General features: G+C 36.4%; 1 protein-coding gene across 22 annotated transcripts in view; it reads left to right on the top strand.

The window, feature by feature from the left end:
* The window catches only part of l(1)G0196 (inositol hexakisphosphate and diphosphoinositol-pentakisphosphate kinase), a 331048-nt gene that overhangs the window by 219828 nt on the left and 89168 nt on the right, over nucleotides 1-22052 (top strand). For all 22 annotated transcript variants that reach the window (XM_081736359.1, XM_081736372.1, XM_081736379.1 and 19 more), the window contains 4 exons: nucleotides 1511-1737; nucleotides 9061-9194; nucleotides 14078-14192; nucleotides 18274-18401. In XM_081736359.1, coding sequence (XP_081592485.1) covers nucleotides 1511-1737; nucleotides 9061-9194; nucleotides 14078-14192; nucleotides 18274-18401 — 604 coding nt within the window. The remainder of the gene's footprint in view (nucleotides 1-1510; nucleotides 1738-9060; nucleotides 9195-14077; nucleotides 14193-18273; nucleotides 18402-22052) is intronic.

Here is a 22052-nt window from a genome sequence, read left to right as displayed (position 1 = left end):
AAGATGAGATGTTTCGAATTTCAGTTTTTACGGAGGTCTTAAAATAATATGTATTGGCTATTTCATTATAAAATAACAATGTTCAGAAAAATGTGAGTTCACCGCCTTAAAAGATTTTATTTGACTGTTAATTGTAGTGTTGTGAAAATAATTTATCTCTTGACTGTTCTGTAGAATGTTGTAGGGTTATACTTATGGAGAATAGTAATTAGATCATAAACAAATAATATATTTTAAAACGACTCAGATTTTTTGTTTGTTTGTTTGTTTGTTTGTTTGTTTGTTTAGCTTCCTTGCAAAGAGTGCATGCGTTAGTTGCATATGTTGGAAATTAAGCCTAGGTAATTGGAGAGGCTTACCTGTGCCCAGTAACTGCTCTTGAGGAAAGTCACGTCGGTTTTTTTTTTTTTTTTTTTTAATCAAATTATCGCTATAAGCTAAGGAGAGAAAATGTACAGAAGATTTCTGTATGTAAATGGCGTTAAATTGTAATTTTTTACCAATCTGACTTCCCTCTAAGCCGCTACTGTTAGACTACTCCAAATGTCAAGAATGAAATCAATTCAGACAAAGTAACTTTCGTAAGTGGGTGTTCTAAAAGTATTTTCTTCAAATAAAAGAGTATTTTCGGTGTATTTTGTTAATAAATTTTAGTTTATTTTTATACTTGTTAGTACATTTTAGTAAATTTTTAAACAGTATGTGTTTTATAACTATTCATTTGCAACAAATGCAATGTTAAATATATAATTTTAAAGAATTATTTTTTTCATATATTAACGAGAATTCTGGATTGTTCTTTGGAAAACTTCTTTTTGATATACGAGGTAACATGCACAACTTTCACTGAATCCCGGTTACCCCCTTCTCTTTAAAAGGGGCTATTCTTGTAACCGTACGCATACAATTCTTTAAATCAAACTCCTATAACAGCTAGAGAAGATTTACAGTTGTTCGACTTATTTTCGCTCATGAGTAAGAGCACAGGATCTTTTAGAGATTTAGCTGTCAAGGATTTTTTTAACAATACTGTACATAAATATATGAACAATGGATGAGTCAGGTGATTTTGTCACTTCTGCTCTCAGCCTAGGTGCAAGAATCTAAAACTCTGATTTTCTGTTCAAGCAACACGTCTGCTAGATAAGGAAAGCATAGGCCGGTGTATGTTTCACTTATTTTCGTGTAAATACGTTTCCCTAACTTACTTATCTTTGATCCACTTGCTCTTTAGGGTTTCCTCTTTCAGAAACTTAAACAAAAATTGCAATTCCCTCTTTCATTATAATATTTATAAGTCAATTCAAAACACAGCCCTTACAGGTTTCATATGTAGCTCATGTCTTTGGATCACCGGAAACAAATGATGCTGAAAGTACTGGCGTCATGGTTGACTTGTCCATAGTAAAACGACTTTCATGTCAATTACATGTTTTCTTCATTAAATATTTTAGAAATTAGTGAAAACATTTATGGGTATTTTTATATTTAAATTGTGTGTCTATTACAGAAGCAAACCTGTATCATGGAGAGACATGGGAATTAATGGGTCGTCGTTGGGGTAAAATAGAAAAAGACTTTTGTACTAAAAATAAGACGTTCGATATTTCCAAAATTCCTGACATATATGATTGTATAAAATATGATCTGCAGCACAATCAGCATACTCTACAGTTTGATCAAGCTGAAGAATTGTATTTATATGCTAAATATTTGGCTGATATTGTTATACCTCAGGTAAGTGTTCAAGCTGGCAAGTACTTAGAAACGTTAACTGAATAATGCATCAAATGTGTTTTGATTTTAGGATTCGAACATTAAATGTTATTCATTTCAGTTTTTCTTTACTTACATTGATTCATTCCGGTTTAAAAGTGTGTATTTTTTCATGCAACTTATATATTAGTACTCTTTGAATAAAATTAATCACACTGAATTATTTTTTATTGCATACAACACTGTTAATGAAAGCTTCTTATAAACTAATTGGAAAGGTACTCACCTTACCCTTCTGTATCAAGTTATTAATTCATTCAAAAGTTATTTTTGTTTGAATTTTCACTACTATACTGATAGCACTCTCAAAACATAGCTAGAAATGAAATGAGGTTAGTGGAAATGCGATGGATGGGAAGTAATTACACAAGTAACAACTATGTGATTCACTGATACTCATAAGCCCAAATATCTGAAACAAGTAATAATATGGTAAATGTGCCTAGCTCTTAACTCTGTAATCAACCACCATCCTTTTTGTTCGCACTAATCAATCATCTTTTTTTTTTCTTTCTTTCTTTTTTTCTTTCTTACCTATATCGTGACAGTGCTGACAGTAGTCAACAAAAATATGACAGATGAGATTTTTTGAATGAATCTGTCTGTAACTAGGGGGAGAAGAACAAAATGAATTCTTTTTACTATATTTCTTATGCAGTTATTTTGAGTTGTAGATTATGTATACTTGTGTTGAAATATGATGATGTCGAAGACATAATTTGAAAGTCATTATTTGCTAATACCTCTAAAATGTCAATACTATTACAAATTAATATAACTGTAGGTCAAATGATCAGTTGGGTATTTAGAAATCCATATCTAGATTATCTTGGTCAGTTATATATATTAAATTAGCGGATTTCTGTCGCATAGAAGAACACGTTTTTTATTCATTATTGCTGATTTTTGCTGTTTTGTAGATGTATATCAAAACACCATAGGAAGTCGTTAGTCAAATCACAGTGTTAGTCAAAACTAATACCGAGATCAGTTCGGCCTAGGCTTCGTCTACCAGTCACTAATTACGCACTCCTTTCTTTTCCTACGTACTCATCTCCAAATTCTTGTTCACAAGTCAAAACTAATCTTAGTTGGAAACAATTTCTATTTAATATACCAAGCTTTTAATTCCATAAATTAAAAAAATGAAATGAAATGAAATCTTTAAGTTTTACGTCCCACGGTTATGCCGGTTAGGCTAAAGGAGACGGTGATGATGAGAGATGAGTGAAATGGTGGAATGAAGAAAGTGGGAGGAAACGGGAGAACCCCGAGAAAACCCACGAGCACGGTGTTTGTCCACCACAAAGTCCACACGGCGCGAGCTGGGATCGAACCAGGGACCCCAAGCACCAGAGGTGAACGCTCACCCACTGAGCCACCGCGCCCCCTCCATAAATTAAGTCTCTGCCTCATTTAAATATGAGATTTGTGAGGTATGCTTTCTCTTACTCTAGTTTATGTTACCTTACTATTTAACTTAGACAGAGCATCGTACTTAAGCGTGGTTTTAACTTACTACCGAATAATGTCAATATACGCATATTCACAAATGAACAAGTTACATCTTCCTATCACCGTCTTCTCACACATTGTCAAGCTTTATTTAGGGTTCGAGTTCCTTTCCGAAAAAGTTTATTTTCGTTGCAGATATCCAGTTAGTGTAAAAGAGTTAAATTTACATTGCAGTTGTCCACCAAATTCATTTAATTTGTCGATCGCTAGGACACGTTGTGTAGTCGTGTAATCCAATCTTCTTGGAGACAACATAGTGTACTAGTGGGGCCTATTCTGTAAGAGAGGATTTTGCGTGATGGTATGCTCATCCACCAATTGAACCATATTCAAGTTCAGCCATGCTCAGACCTCGTGTAAATAGTGTATACCGTTCTTCATAACCTCATTGTTATCTAAGAAAGTAAAGAAAAAAAAAAAGTTTTTCAATTATGGATAATTCTTTAATAATCTACCTTAATTACTAGAGCAAAACTCTTAAATACGAACTGTAACAAATCGAAACATATACAACGTAATAATTGAAGCGATAGTAGTAATATATCGTTGGTAAAGGTGACTATGGTTCTTTTTTCACACAGTGCTTCTGAATAACTAAAATTTCAAAAAACAAATCAGTAACGATAATAATTACACCGGATTGTAACTCGTTTGTTTTGTAGAATTAAATATTTATCGATAATATATTATTTAAAATACCTCAAAGATTTCACTTCAGTAATTGTGTGAAGCAAAATTACGTGTGTACGGGGTGAATACCTCATCGGAAAATAGTATTCTTTTTTTTTTTTCCTTTCTTGAATCTTTCACATTCATATTCGAAGATTAATTGCGAATTCGAACGAGGTAGGTTAAGACATATATATACACAGGGTGTTAATGAACTATACCGACAAATTGTAAGAGGTGATTCCTCACATCAAAATAAGAGAAAAAGTTCATATAGAAATATGGCGAAAAGTGCATAGTTTCAGAGCTAGGGCTGTTCAAAATCGCGAAAAAGCTAAATTTCAACAGGCTCTATTTCTAATTTGAGAAACTGTGGATGGTGGTCCTTATCAGCGTATAGGAAGCTATGCATACACAATCCAAAAGTGCATATTTCATCAATTTTCAATAACTGTACAGTGTATTCGCTACAGGGTGTAATTTTCAGATATGCTCTCAATAGAGTTTTCAGATATATCCTGATTTCAAGGAGGGTCCAAAGTAGGCAGGAGGTAAAGCCTTGACAACAATGGACATCCAATGCTTCGGAGGGAAGTCGGAAGTGTTAAGAACTGGCAGCTCCATGCTTTTTGCATTCAGAATAACGTGTGATGCGATGTATTTCTTCACGGTATATTTAACATTTTCTTCACTTATAAGCGTGAATGAAAACATGGCAGCATGCGTTTTCCCTAGTACGAGAGACCGTGCTACTGACGATCCTTAACACTTGCAACATCGCTGCAAAACATTCCATGTTCACTGCTATCAAGACTTATCGTTTACCTACTTTGGACCAATAATAAAGTCAGAGATATCTCAAAATTCAGTTGGTGGCAAGTCTGGGAGTTTTACTCTGCAGGGAGTACTCTGTACACCCATTGAACATTAATGAAATGTGCATTTTTTGAATGCGTATGCATGACTTCCTTCACGTTGATAAGGACCACCATCCACAGTTTCTGGAATTCGAAATAGATTCTCTTGAAATTTGCTTTTTTCGCAATTTTGGACAGCCCTAGCTCTGAATCTATGCACTTTTCGCCATAGGTCCATAGGAAATTTTTTTCTTATTTTGATGTGAGCAATCACCTCTTACAGTTTGTCGGTATAGTTCACTAACGCTATATATATATCACATTTCATATATGTAGAATTCGTCTGAACTCGTAGTCCCCAGAAAAATCGAGCATCTCGTGTGGGCATCTGAAGGAAGCATTCCCACCCCTTTTTCATCCGTTCTATGTCATCAAAAAACACAGAAACCGTATTTAATTATTTTAAGGTAAAAGTCAAAGTATCAAATTTCATGTCTCCGACCTTAAGAAATTCCAATATATTGTAATATCGTATAACCTATATAAAACAAAGTTTTACAATATACATGAGGTGCACACTAAAAATACCTGACGTTTCGTTCTAATTTCCAGGAACAAGGAAATGTAGGGAACTAACCTGTCCATTTCTCAACAAGTTCTCCCTGTTTATTAATACACAGTTGTCATCGCTCCGTCTATTTTATGCAAGATGTGGCATAGTCATCTTTGAAGATGTGTTTCGGATACCGGAAAATAGCTTCCCAAGATGATCTGCTGGGAAAATGGCTTCCATGAAGGGAATCGTTGCGGTTTGGTAACGAGCAAAAGTCACTCGGGACCAAATCTGATGATTAGGGTGGGCGTGTCAGAAGTTCAGTACCATAGCCAGCCAAGAATGAGATCACATTAGCACGGTGTAGCGGTGCATTGCCCATGTGGAGGATGAAATTGCCATTGCCATTTGTGGTCGTTTCTCAGTCAATTTTGGCAGAAATGCTGTATACAAAAATGTACGAAAATACTCGTCTCTAATTGTATGACCTTTCCGAATAGGGTGAAGAATCTAACTCTCCGGAAATGCTAGAAGATAAGGTATAGCACCTTCTCATTGGATGCCACCTTACGATTTTTTTTGAGGGGAGGGTAAACCTGTGTGTTTCCACAGCATCGACTGCCTTTTTGTTTCTGAGTTGAATAATGGAATCTGTGATTTATCCATTGTCACAACACTTACCTTACCTCTCTCTTCTGAAGCATATCAAATTTATAATAGTTGATCGAATCCTTGACTGTTTTTGATCGTCATTAAGCATTCATGGAACCCAACGAGCAGAGACTTTCCTTAGACCCATTTCGTTTGTAATTATTCGTTCTACTGTTCACGTTGTTAACCCCAGTGTACCACAAAATTCCTGCATGCTGATACGCCTACCTTCTATGGTAAAATTTTCAGCATGGACAATGTTAACATCAATTGATGCTTGTTTTGGACGTCCAGACCTCTGCTGATCTTTCACACTCGTTCGCTCTGCTTTGAACTCGCGAACTCACTTCCTAACAGTGTTTTTTTTTACAAGAACACTATCACCACCCACACCTTTCAATTGGCGGTAAATATCAACTACACGACGTCCACCTGCGGTGAGGAATTTCACAATTACCTGTTGGCCTTCAACCGAAAATCCCTTGTCCCCGAGCAGTATCAGAAATACGTCTTACTCGTTCAGGCACTGTGACTCAGCTTCTGTCACCTAGTAACAAAACCTACACTACTTAGAGACGAAGGGTAGAGGCTCCGACGCCGCAGTTGTTTTCCTGAAATGACAAAAAATGTGAACTTAAGAAAACGGCACATGCTTTTGGTGTGCACCTTGTATATATCCGTTCTATTATAATAATTACAACTCTCATCCCTTCATCTCATCTGTTTTCTTCTCTTGTAAGACAAATATCAAAAACTGTGAAATGTGTGTTTAATTATTTTAAATGAAGGATCCAAACACCAAATAATATGTTTCTGATCTTAAGAGATTCCGAGATATGGATGTCTTATTATAATAATTACAACCACACCCCTCTTTTTTCCCCACTTCTTTTCTAGGACAAATATCAAGAACACCGAAACGTATGTTTAATTGTTTTAAATAAGAAGTTCAAATACCAAATTTCTTGTCTGTAACGTTAAAAAATTTCGAGATATTGCCATCTTATTATAATAATTGTCATCCCACTTCTATTTCCCCGCCCACTCCATTTTGTTTCCGTCGAGGGTTTTTTGTTAATGCTAAAACTATGGCTTATTATTAGCTGTGTGCATAAGTTTTGTGCACTACCTTTGAGCAACACCATTAAACTACCTGAAAAAAGGGAATAAGAACTCTAGCAGGGCTACATAATTGACACCTAGTTTCTCGATAGGACTAGTTCATAGTTAATTTGTCATGGTTGCCGACAAGATACTCGTTCGACGTTGCGTACACGTTCAACCTTGGAAAGTCTGCTGCAGAAGTCAAAGGAACGATTGATAAATCGTATGGAGAGGATAGGATTGGTACAAGTACTGCAAGAGAAGGGTTTGCCCAGTTTAAGAAGGGAGATTTCAGCCTGGAAGATAAGCCAAGAGGTGAAAGGCATCAAGAGCTCGGAAACAATGTTCTGAAAGCGCCACTCAAAAGAAAATCCGTGCCAGACAACTAAGGAACTGGTTGAGTTGAGTTGAGTTGATTTTTAGTTTAGCGTCCCTTTCAGCAGCGAGGCTATATGAGACGTGGACCTACTGATTAACGTGGAATCCGAACCACATGAGCTCCCGCCGGGAATCGAACCCGGGACTCCCACGCCAAAGGCGCGTATGCTAACCGCTTAGCCACGGAGGAGCTCAAGGAACTGGTTGAGAAGCTTGAAGTAACCATTCGACAGTCGTTAGATGTCTACACGCACTTAACAAGATCCAGAATGCAAGCAAGCGAGCTTACAGAACGCAATATAGAAAGTTGTGTGAACAGTTGTGTGTGTCTTCTTACTCGCCATAAAAGAGTATTTTCTGAGGAAAATCCTAACAAGGGATGAAAAATGGGTTTACTACAATAATCTTAAACGTGGAATATTATGGTAAATCCTGGTCAGACATCAACTTCTGTCAGTGAAACGAATATTCATGGCAAAAAGATTTTGTTGTACATCTAGTGGGATGTGAAAGGCGTGCTCTATTACGAATTACCGAAACCTGGCATGCTTCGTTTGAGCGAGAAAATCTAGAAGTGACCTTTTACTGGCTAAGGAATGCAATAGGTCATACTGTTGCATGATAATGCTCGTCTACGTTTCACTTCGTCAACAAAAGAAACAATCTTCAAACTGGGTTGGGAAGTTCTCCTACATGCAGCATATTCACGAGATCTCGTTCCTTCAGATTATCATCTGTTTAGGTCCCTATAGCATACACTTTCTAGCTAGTGCTTTGCGTATATCGATAATATCAAAAATTGCATCGACAACTTCATCGCCTCTAAGCCACGATTCTTCTTTGTGCAGGAAACACGTAAGTTACCTAATGAGCTAAACTAATAGTCAAGGAAAATATTTTGATGGTTAAAATTGTGTTGCTTAAAAATATGTTTAATTCTCAAAATCATGATAATAATAATATCGCTGGAAACTTATGCACACATCTTAATGTTGTAAATGATAAGTCCAAATAACAAATTTTATGTTTTTAAGCTTAAAAGATTCCGAGTTATGGATTCTTATAAAAATTGTAACCCCTGTCCCTTTTTCTTCTTCTCTTTTCTTTCCTTTAAGGTCAAATACCAAAAAAATGTGTTCTATTATTTTTTATTAGAGGTCTGTATTGCAAATTTCGTCTCTAACCTTCAAGAATTCGGAGATATGGTCATTTTAATATAATGATTGCCATCCTCATTTTCCACCTTCCCCATCAAATTTTCAAAATACCTTACATTACAAATCCTGTGCCACGTCCAAATTTCAAGTTTATAGCTTAAACTATTTGGCCTAGGGTAGATCAATCAGTTACTTACTCTCTTCTTTCATATATATAGTGATAATGTTTATTTTAATATGTAATTTTCAACAAGCAACACACAATTTTCTATGTACCTAAACGTTCACCTGTCTTCAATGCACTCCTTCTTTATTCTTTGTAAAACAAAATGGTTATATTTTTGAAAATTTTTAGTTTTGAAAAATACAGTATTTTAGAAATTGTGTTATTGTATTTTAGGAATATGGCTTGACGAAGCTGGAAAAACTAGCAATTGGCCAGGGTATTTGTACACCTCTTCTGAAAAAAATCAGGGCTGACTTACAACGTAATATTGAAGAAAACGAAGAATCTGTAAATAGGTTGAATCCAAGGTAAATGGTCAGATATGCATTTTATAATAGTAATTGTAAATAAGTAGAAGGGAAAATTACGCTGTATAAATTCTATTCTAAATTAGGAATGAGGCACCATCATTAGGCGCCATCATATAGAAACCGAGTGTAAATGGTATCAGTTTCATAATAATAAAATATCCCACATGTGTGCAGTAAATTCTGTTAACTTGCTTTATTTTTGCGGAATCGGCAAATTCTCATAAGTTAATATATTAGCAATTAGTACTCCATTACTCTGTAATTTGGCGACCTTCATGTCTTGGAAATTAGCTGAATTATAACAAATCTATTCCTATATTTCAAATATTAGAATAACCTGATATCTTGACTACATAAATCAACACACTGTTGTTATGTATATATGTAGTATGCTATTTTCATATTGCTGTATACTAGACAGATGTGCTATAGCTTATTAAAGGAAACTCTATAGCATCTGTTTCCACGATGTGCTATAATGTTGTCCTGCAATGGGAATGAAGATAACGCACTTAGATGAAAAGGTGGAGGAGAAAGAGCTCAATTCTAAAAACATACATGCAGGAACTGGTTATCTTTATTATTTTCTCTGTATTTTGGACAAATGTATAAACATACGTCTTCCTTTAATGAGAAATTTCTTTAATTCTGGAGAGTTCCCGAGATGGAAGTAACTGCCTCATGTAATGACACCACAGATTTTATTATTAACTCATAAATAAACTAACATTTAACCTGCAAATTACTTTCCAGTTTTCTTCGTTTTGCTTCATGGATATTGCAGTAGAGCGACCATTAACTGACTGATTGCCTTCAAAAGTGGAATATACACTCTGATATGGTCAATCTTATTGTATGAGGGAAATCATAATCATAATCATAATTTATTGCATCCGTTCATCGTCATACAACGAAATTGGACATGTCATATATATATACCAGTATACATAAACATACATAATGTTATTACATATGGATTCTTATAGATTTACTAATTTACTTACTATACATTTAATTTTACGCATATAAATTATTTTGTACATATTCTTGAACCGACTAAAAGTATTGTTCTATCAAGTACCTTTTAAGTTTGGATCTAAAGCTGTTTACAGAGACCTGATTTTTTATACATGATGGAATAGATTGTATAATAGAGTACCTTTGTGCGTAACTGATTTATTGTATATATTTGTTCTATGTGCATGCAAATGAATGTCTTCCTTACTTCTTGTGTTGTACCTGTGAATGTCTTTGTTAACAAAAAATTCACTACTATGTTTTTTTTTTCAAATATATTAATGTTTCGAACAAATACATTGAGGGAAGAGTCGTTATTTCAAGTTCCTTAAAAATATTTCTGCAAGAAGAGTTCTATTCTACTCCTACAAGTACTTTTACCACTTTCTTCTGTAGCCTAAAGATAACAATACTTTTAGGTGCATTTCCCCAGAACATCAAGCCATATTTTATTATAGAATGAAAATTTGAGTAATATATACATTTAGCTGTTTTTACATTTATCTTATCTCTTACACATCTAATTGCAGAACATAGTTTGCTTAACTTACTTCTTACATGTTCTATATGTGGTTCCCAGTTGAAATTAACTATTAATTACTGAATGAGCCGATACTTGATACTATATTTCATGTAGTATAGGCGTCCGGGTAATCTGAATATCGACTTACATTTGTATCATCTGCATATAAAGTCTCACATGAACTGTCAATACTTTCAGAAAGATCATTTATATAAAGAAGAAAGAGAAGTGGCCCTAGAATTGATCCCTGTGGTACTCCACGATTAATAATTTCTTCACTTGATACACATTTTTGAATTTTATTATTAACTATTCCCGTGATTTCAGATACTTGCTTCCGATCTTTAAGGTATGATTCAAACCATTTATTTGCTAAACCTCTAATACCATAGCAACTAAGTTTTTCTAGCAATATATTATGATTTAGTAAATCGAAGGCTTTTGTTAGATCAAAAAATATTCCTTAGATAATTCTTTCTCTTCCAACAACTTCTGCAGGTTTCAAGAAAATGAAAAATTGCTGTCTCTATGGATTTACCTTTTAAGAAATCATGTTGTGTGTTGGATATATTTATTAATGAAATCCATTACCCGATTGAACATTATTTTTTCCAGAATTTTACCTATAATGGGTAGCATTGATATCGGTCTATAGTTTTCTATTTCATTGACTTTACCTTTTTTTGTGTAATTGTTTAACTTTAGCAACTTTTAGTTTATCGGGAAAGATTCCTGTGGCGATTGAAATATTTGAGAGATAACATAATGGTATGACTAAATATTTGTAACAACTTTTTATCAAATTGTTAGAGATTTCATCCGTCCCAGCCGAATTCGAATTTTTAATTTGTTTTATTATGATGATTATTTCACTCTCTGTTACTGGTTTCAAGAATATAGATTTGTCACATTTTTTAACTTTATGTTACGTTAAGTTAGTTTAGTAGTTCCTTTGTTTTTAATAAGGGTTTGTTCTACATTTGTGAAATATTTATTAAAAGACGCTGCTATGTCCTTTGGATTTGTCATGTTTACGCCCTCATAAATTATGCTACTTATATGGGTACTATGCATTTGCATGTTGAGCTCTTCTTTAATTATTTTCCACATTTTTAGCCTTTGTTTTATTGTGTGATTGAAGAATCTTCCTACTGTTATAATTTTGTTTCGCTATCTTCAACAATTTTTATAACTAGTTTTGTGTTGTCTGTAAATTAATTCATTCATCCTAGTAGAGTAATGCTACCTAGTTTTATTTAGTTGTATATTTACCTTCTACAACATCTGAAAATTTTACCTCTCAGTACAGATCTTTTCTTTCTCTCTCTCTCTCTCTCTCTCTCTCTCTCTCTCTCTCTCTCTCTCTATATATATATATATATATATATATATATATATATATATATATATATATATATATATATATATATATATATATATATATATATATATATATTGCTATGGAATTGCTCGTGACGTACCTACGGATACTTTCAATTTAATAGAAATATCTGAAAAAAATGCAAACTGCAAGATAAATATGACGTTAAACATTACACCCTCAAAGCAGATCTGATGCTGTGTGGAATGAAGCCAAAGAAGTCGTGAATAGTAGCATGTGGAATATTACACCATACCGCGTGCAGTGAATCACTTAGTTTCATGAGGGGGGATGGAGGTGAAAATCTTCCACTGATTCGTGTCCCCAAAACGGACCACAAATGTTCAGTTACGTTCAGGTCCAGGGATTAGATGGGCCGGGAAGGTATTCAACTTCAACCCGATGTTCTTCAGACCACACCGCAACACCAACTGTGTGAATGAGTGCATTATTATCCTGGACTATGGCGTTATTGCCGGAAATGTCTGCACCATAGGATGCATATGGTCCTCTAAAATGACTGCATAATCACGAGCAGTGACGTGACCAGTAAGTGTCAGCAAGGGCTCACTGTAAACGAATATATTGCAGCTCACAGTATCACAGAGCCGCCGTCACGTTTCACAATTTTGTGGAGACAGTGCGGATCATACTCTTCTTTGGATGTCTGCACACGTAAACACAGTCTATGGGTAGAATAAGGTGAACATGACTCATTCGACCGTATTACACGTTTACAGTCATCAGCGGTTCATGTTCCATGTTCGCAGCACCATTGGCGCAGTGTTAAAGCGAGATGGTCCCTTATCAGCAGTTTCGCCATTACACCTCAACCCCGTATGTCCCCGCGGCGGATTGATTGCCGACACAGGCTGAAAGGTGCTGCTTGACTCTTATGTCACTTACACTGCAGTCGCACGACGGTTCTAAATAACAATCCGCTTTAATCTTCGTCGGGACCTATCACTGAGGGTTTTCTTCCGACCATTGTTCCTTTTCGCCAATTTCTCGTCAGTTTTGTTGGCTGTCACCACCTTGGACATTGTCTCTCGCGACATAACCAACACACTTGCCACTTTGGTTACGATCAAATTACATAACTGAGCGCCAACAATTTGCCCTCTTTGGAAATCAGAGTAATCGCCCATTTTACACTATCACCGTCTGCTCAGTTCACTGCCCACTGGCGATACAGTGCTCCATACGTGGTACGAACTTTGCCCTAACACACCACTAATAACTGACCGTTGTCCACCCAAACATCTGACTTGTTTCCAAGTGTTGCCATTAAATTGATAAGTATATGTATATTCAATATGCAGAACAGCTATGCACTCTCCCACTATTGTAGGTGATGTCTTTCACTCAGACCACGTGGTTTGCACCATAACTTCCAGTTGTGCTTGGACAATCCAGTATGCTTATTCAGAACACCTTTGACGGTTGTGTTATCATTATGTTGACGATATAATGATTATATCGTCAATATAATACACTTATTTTCTGTAAGTTGACCAGATTTCTGTGTAATCATATGTCCAAAATATAGGCAGGTTTTACTACATGTCTACATTGGTCATTGCTAGTACCATAATATTTTCATTAATGTAAACTGTAATTTTTTATTATTTCCATGCAGTGAAGCTTCTTCATTCTTATACTAAATAGAATTCTCTGCATATTCTCTTCAGTAAGCTTGTAGCTTCGACTTCTATGTATCATTTATAAATATTTTAATAGAAGTGGAAGTATTCATAAGATATGTAGGTTTTTATTAAATTTGATATAGATAAATTAATTTATGATCTATTAACTTGAGATTTCTCATACAGATTTATTCAAGTAATACTTTCTGAAAGAGTTATTGGAATGTTTATGATTTTAAGTACTTTTATGTAGTAGTTTTCATTTGTTCTTTTAGAGATAATGTATTATATTTAATTAATATTACATTTGTAGGTATTCTCGAGGGGTGTCAAGCCCAGGACGACATGTTCGTACGAGGCTTTATTTTACAAGCGAGAGCCATGTTCATTCTTTACTTACGGTTTTGAGGTTTGGTGGATTGCTAGATGTAAGTAGATCTTTAACTTCTTTGTTTTAGTATTAAATTTTGCATGAAAGTTCCAAAATCTTGATACTGCTCATTTTTACTGTTGTATATACATTCACATCGCGCAAATTAATGTGTAAGAACATATACAAGAATAATGATTTCCGTTGTTCTATGTGGATGAGAAACCAACATAGGCTAATGATTTTGAAATTCACTAAAACTGTTGCAACACTGAGTATGAGTATGGCACCCTTGACATATTCATGACCTAAGTTTAATCAATGTTGACTTATGACTGGGCTGTACAACCTGCATTAACTGTCTGAGAACATGTGTTAAGTGAAGTATTTTTAAAGACATGTTTCATACGTGATTCCCATTACATATGAGTAGTAGGCAAACAAAATAACACACAGAACACATCTGGATGACATTATATGTGGGCGCATGATTAATTGAATGGAGGTGGCCAAAGTCAACAGCAGTTGAGTATGAAGTTGAATATTATCACCAGTACATCTTGCACAACAGGGAGGTGGAATTCTTTCATAGCAATATGAAAGGTCGCCCACATGACATACGTGGGGCATTGCCTTAACCAGTGACACCTGATCACCACAACATCTAAATTAGCTAGTGATCTTGCAGCACTCTCTAGGACACATCTCTCTATATTGTGTATTGCTAACTACACAAAGCTGTTTTATGCAAGGAAACCGTTGAGGCACCTCCGTTTATCGGCTCACTCAGGGAGCATGTAGCAATCCAGTCAATATTGTGAAAAGGATTCACTACAAAAATGCTGGAACCCTCTTCTAGAGATGAGTAATTTTAGGAGCGCGTACACCGATGCATGTGTTTTGACGGCTTCGATCTATAGGGGTATTATCCTGCAACACTCCGAGATTTTCTGTGATGCTTATGAGCCTGAGTTTCGTTTAATAGACTATAATGCCCGATTCTTGCAAGAATATCTGAAATACAATATCATCCGTCTGGATCAACAATGTCGCTACCTGAACCGTAATCTTGTTAAGCATACCAGGGACACTCTTTGCCATAACACCTCTGACATGATAAACCATTGTGGATCTTGAAGGTTGCTTGTCGTTATACAAGTATAACCGTTTGAATAATCAAACCTCGTATTGTATGGTTTTGATAATGCACCAACAACCATAGCATTACTAGAATAATTGAGTCACTTTATCTAAGTGCTACTTCCCTGATTATTATGGCGTTAAGCCACCTTTAGCCTATAGTACAGCTTGTGTCCGTCATCTAATTATAGGCGTCAATCCTTTCTAGGAAAATAATAGACCATTCTTAATGCTATACATCACACTGTTGCGTCAGTGATGATGGAGGAGGAAATATGCGCAGGATTGCTCCCCTAAAACTGACCTTAGATGCTGAATAATGTACAATCGTCTATCACCGTCTTGACAACTGTTACATCTAGCTGCGCATTCACAATCAAATCAGAGAACGCCTTTTTTGAAAATAAAACAGCAGAGAACATCTTGCCTAATCAGACTTCTTACTACACCACCTTACTATCATCCAACACGACAGAAACAGTCGCAATACGTGAATTTCATTGTTACAGTGTTACTAATTCTCAAAGATCACGCATTGCAGTAGGTGTTTTTTCCCATTATGTAATAAACTCACACCAAAATACAAATACAGAAAAAGTAGATACTATGTTTGTCTAGTAATGATGTGTTTTTCCAATTTCATATTTGCTAGTTATCTATTGCACACCAAAATACGCCACATCTTTCCACATGTTCAGAGAAATGTCACATGACATTTTCGGTGAAATCCTTTGACATACACGAAATTGTATTTGGGAAAATAGACTAATAAACGAATGAACAGAGAACGTTACCGTGGAACTTCACAATGGCATATGACATAGAATATAAGATTGAAAAGTGTAAAGTAGCAGACAAACGTTGCTTGCATAGTAATTACGTGTGGATTTTGAAAATTTTAGTTAGGAAACTTGTAGATCAAGAACTAAGTAAAAGAGTACTTCTGTAATATCGAGATAGAGCTTATAAAGTGGATAACCATCCTGATTTGATTCACTTGGTAGCAATGACCGTATATTTGCAGCGATGAACTATCGACTTTATTAAGCCATATAGTTAGATATTTGTGTTTTAAGTTTGGTATTTATTTATAAATATTGTAACAAAATGTATAGAATTAATATTAGTGAGTTGAGTGGTGTATGCCAGTTTTAGGGTCTATAAATGTATATTGATTTTTTCTGACAAAACTGAATATTGATTTTTTCTGTATAACTTCTGATAAAATGTGTACTTGTAAATGTAAAGTAGAAGGACAAACTAACAATGTAAATGTAAAGGTGAACTTGATGCTGTTTGACTGAAGTATCGTAGCCATTTTACAACCTTCTTCAAACTTCTATACAAGCTTTTGTAGTATTTCTCATCCTTCCCTTCTCTTCTTTTTCTTTCTATTTTCTTTTCTTTACTTTCAAATCCCTTTCTCCGAAGATGTACAGAAGACTGTTTCAGCCTTATGGTAGTGAAGTACAGACCCGTGGCGTAGGGCGTAAAACCCTGTTTTCACCAGCGATCATGTTCGATGTGAGAGCCCCGTTGGTGAACGATTGCACGACATCGTAGTTTCCACTGAAGGAGACCTCTATTGAGCACTGCCTGATCCAATTTCGCCCACTCCTCCTTGCACACTTTCCAAAGGCCACCAAGTGTGGTCGGACGACGCTTATTAATGTTCCGTTTGAGGAGGCCGAAAGCACAGAAGTTTATAGGGGATGCATCTGGTGACTTGACGAAGATGTCTCGAAATGGGATAGCCTTTACACCTGTCTCCTGTTCCATACGTGTCATGTAGGCCACCGTTCGTTTGGCAGTATGGCTGCTGGCCTTGTCCTGGTGGATGAACACTCAGTGTCATTGCCATACAAAGCCGGGGCATGTTGGCGATAGATGGGTTCCAGTACATGCTCGATATAATACGTTGCATTCACCTTGACATTTGATGACACCCGGTGTATCGGAAGCTTTCCTTTTGTACAGAAACCCGTCACTACCATAAATCTCTTTGGAAAACTCTCCTTGCAGGAGCGAACCCACTTTGCATGATCGGTTCCATCACTGTGGCGGTAGTAAATTGCACGCATCTGCTGGGATCCTGTCAAATAGACCCATGCTTCATCTAAGGTGATCACATAACGCCATTTGTCACCTGCCAGGTAACCTTCATACAGCCTTTTTCATGCCACCCGCCGTTCTGCGATGTGTGTTGGCTTCAGAACATGGACCCGCCGCTTGTGTGCACTTCTGAGTCCCAAATCGTCGCGTATGATTCGGTGTACAGTTGCAGTTGACCGTCCAACACGCCTCGCTGTGTTACTTTGGGTGGGTGGATTCTCCTGGGTCACAAACCGGCGGACCTTGGCAATGACGTCTTGACTGCGTTGTGGAGCCGGTTGCTTCTTTTGCCCCTTTTGACGACGCATGGCATTGGTTTGCTCTGGGTTTGCATTGCGATGAATGGCTGCATTAATTCCCTTATCAGACACTGTGAAACCTTTCTTCTTGCACTGTGTTCTTATTCGGCTATAGCTGTAACCTATATCAGAAAGTGCTACGATGTAGCCCTCCCAAAAAGTATCGATTTTCGGCGGCATTCTGCTCACACACGTCTCTCCTCTGCACGGCTTGTACACAAGTGTCTGGCTACTCCGTACTGGGTGCGTCACGTTGCTGACGCGAAACTAGCGCCCCTGGGGGTGACTGCAAATTGCTACCATAAGGATGAAACAGCCTTCAGTATTACGTAATCCCAATCAATGTCGCTAAAGCCTATAAGCTAAAAATTAAATATTGCATATCGTGTTCTTTGTACGTGACTTTTACCATATTATACTTGAGTTTTATGCTCCTTGGGATTGAACCCATAGCTTGTGAAATGAAATTCCCTCCTAGAGTTTAAATTCTTAAATTGATTCGAGTTATTGCTTGGTGTTATACAGGGTATAAAGAGTCTATTTGAAGTATGTTTTGATTCTGATTTTTAATTGTCTGGGTTCTCTTAGGAAAGCAAAGATGAACAATGGCGTCGGGCTATGGAATATGTAAGCATGGTTTCAGAATTGAATTACATGTCTCAAATAGTCGTAATGTTGTATGAGGATCCTACAAAAGATGTTATGTCTGAAGAAAGGTAAGTTGTAAGTTTTAGCATTTTATTAAAAACTTATCTGTTGTTAAAGATAAATAAAAAATACATTTTAAGTACCGAAAACTTAAAAAGCTATCGCATGCATTATATGAAGTGGGCGTCAAAGGCAACTAGGAATTTTGATGTGAAGGAAATATGAGTGAAATTAGACCTAATATTGATGGTTTCAGACTTTTGTAAAACTAAAATACTACGTTTACAGCAATGTTACAAATATTCGTGAAAGAACTTTTCCGTCTTGACTCGAGTCGCGGTCAAGCATCTGTCAAGCATGAGTGCGTTCGTTACGTATAATTAATGGTTAGAACCCCAAGTGGGGTGCTTGCTTCGGATACTAATCCCAGTAGGGTTTGGATCCCATTTTATATAATACATCCGGTCTCTTGTGATATTTGTGCTCAAAATCAGCATCAATCAATCTGAAAGTCAGCCAATCTGATCAGAGTATTTCCCTTATTCTCATTAGCTTCATCGTCATCATAAACTCCGTGTTTCAGCATCATGCAGAGTCTGGGTCGTACGAGACTTCTCCAATTAAAGACCTCGAGGGAAGATAATGATATCCCACACTGACACGATTTTAAGATACAAGGCTTTGAATGTTTGGGTACGTATAGTGACACTATTAAGAAGCCTGTAAGGAATTGGCCATATCTCTGTCATCTATTGACCAAACTCGGTAATTCTTCGAGGGATAACAAATCCAGCGGCGTCAAGTAGCATAGGCAGTTTCACTTACTTTTCACGATTTTGAGGGTTATCATAATCCCCCCCCGCCCTTCCTTGAAGTTTTCAATTACTACCTTCATTCCACGATTTTTGTCTTCGTTCTTATCCCTTATTATCCCCTTCTTTTCACATTCTTTTGTACTTTATCCTGCCAAAATAGCCGTTTTTCTGCCAATTTTATGTATCGAAACTTCTTAGAGAAAAGTCTTTCTTTCATTCTTTCTACATGCCCATTCTACGTTTTCTTGGTCCCTAATGGCAAATGCCAAGTTGGCTTCTAAAGTAATACACAAAAATGATTCGAAACGGTAAAGAAAGAAAAAAACTATATGGGGAATACCCCACTAAATTCTTGATTCTATAAGTTCTAATTGTTGAAGTATATTCATATACGATGAACAAGTGATTCCAACCAAAAATAAATAAATAAATAAATGATCATAATGAATAAACATGTGGATGTATGTTATGTGGTGGGGAGTATAGCCAATTATGCGTCAAAATCGCGCTCACTAACCTTAATGGAACTCGTGTTCTCTACCATCAGTGCGATTCTGGCACGCGAGTTTTGACATTTATGTATGCTGGAGACCCCCGAGAATGAAACTGTCGAATCACGAGCAACATGCATACGTCAAGATAGCAGTTCTCCGCGGCTATATGCAGCGGAATGCCTTGCAGAGCTATAGGAAGCAATGAATGCACATGGCGTTCACTATCAGAAGTGGCGAGTTGTGTGGAGGACTGCAAACGGCGCTGAAGGTCACTTACCGATTTAACCTCACTGCAGACGTCTTGTTTCTGAAGACAAATATGTACGAGTCATGGTGATCGAACAGTTCGTAAGTAAAGACAGTCTGGAAAATGATGGTATTAACCCAGGAAACAGAAATTCCAGCATCGAGAGTGCACTGCATTTTCAAGGTCCTATACATGCGAAAAATTTATACACAGTAGTTGTCACATCACGTAATTGAAGTACAGAAGTGGACACTGTACGAGACATATCAGTCTGGAGAGATTTCAAGTAGAAGCATATATAAAATGTTTAATCGCATGCGACGAAACACGTGCATGTGAATTAGAGCTTAAAATACAGTTCCAGAAAGCATTTTGGCCGATCCCAAGAGGTTCATCCAATACATGGCTGAAGTAGCACTCTTATTGGCCACGTGCTGATGACGTCACAAAGTTTCAAGTTCAACCTGCTAATATGCTTGTTGCTTTCGTTTCTCTGTTTTTTGTATGTGCGTATTTAAAAAGAGACAGAGGATATTATCAATATTATTACCTCTGAAATACATTGCATTATAATTCTTGATTTATGTTCACTTTTTATGCAGTACAAATATATTATCCTTAAATAAGTCTTCGTCCAAATAAAATTTTTAAAAAACTGCACTACGCATGAAAGTTACTACTGTCTACAATTTTAATATTTTTATTAGATCACATTAGCTGATGGTACTCACAATGAATACACTGGACTTTGCAAAAGTCATGTACTTTGTAATGTAACACCTTCTTTTGATTTCAATCTTGGCCAGCTAATCTAATCTAATCAAATCTACATACGGAACTTGGGTTCCACTCACTTGATGATGCAAAATTAAAAACGTTTTGTCCTTGTTATTTTTATTATGTACAAAAATGTTTCACAATAATTACTTATAAATTACTACTTTCTTCATAACTATGGGATGTAGCTTGTATTTATAAATTTTAGAAATAAAATGCAATTCGAATTGATTTTAATATATGGCACGGCAAACGTTAAAAGGAATGGTTAAGGCAAGATTTGACTTAAACAACTTAGAGAGGCTTTTGGTGTATACGTTCCTGATTGTTTCTGCGGTCATTTACCTTTTGAATTTGTTGAAGTTCCATCGTGCGACGGGTAGGTAGGATCCTTGAGCGTGCGTTGTCTGTTCCAAGAACTGATCGCCAAGACCCCGATCGTTCTCCATCCTCCTGATTTTGTTCATCTTTCATTTCCGGGGTTTGGTTGAAACTCCGCTTCTATCCTCCTCCTAATCCGAACATGGGACGATGGTGTCCAAACTGGCACCTCCCACATACGTCATGAAGCCCAACGTCAGCTTGATCTTTTGCGAAACGTGTCCGGGGATTGAGCACACAAGCGGGCACCAAACCCGGTAGAAATTCTGACATTTAAGCAAGAAAAACCTAAATGCAGCATCAAATCATAAACGCGGAAGACACGCAGCTCAGCAAGTTATATCTTCCTTGTAGACAACCAAAACAGGAACTTTAGATAAATATTTCAGCATTCCTTAAGAATGCAGACCTACGGGGAAGTTAGGACAGACAGGGGAAGGATGAAGGAATGCAGAAGTGAAATATTAACTAGCTTTGCGGAAGCTTGGGTAGGAAAGGACATTTGCCTTGTGCCATCATTTATTATTATCAGGAAAAAAGAAGAGAAATTACAGCGTGCTCTCGAGCCTTGAGACTGCAACAATTATTGAAAGAAAGAAAAAAAATCTTCTTTGTGTATATCGTGGGGAATCGAATCCGGAACCTCTGGGATGGGTTACGGAACATAACTTTACATTATACGCTCCATTACACATTACAATTTTCGTTTGCATCCAAGAGTAGGTCTGGTTTAGAAGTATTTTACGGCAAATAGCGTTCTAGTGTCGTTATAGATAAACCATGCTCGGTTCAATTACAGGAGAAATGCCCACCAACTTGAGTTAGATGGCCATTGTTACTTAACATTATTTACGAACTACTTAAGGATAACAACTGGAATATACATTGTAAATTGAATAAATTTTGTTGGAGTTTAGCATTCTTTTGAACACCAAGACTATAATGAGACATGGACCTGCGGCTTCACGTAAAATCCGGACCACATAAGATTACGCCGGGAGTCGA

This window comes from Thermobia domestica, chromosome 13 (genome assembly GCF_964235325.1).
Source record: "Thermobia domestica chromosome 13, izTheDome1.hap1.1, whole genome shotgun sequence".
NCBI lineage: Eukaryota > Metazoa > Arthropoda > Insecta > Zygentoma > Lepismatidae > Thermobia > Thermobia domestica.
This window is presented reverse-complemented; position numbering and strand designations above follow the sequence as displayed.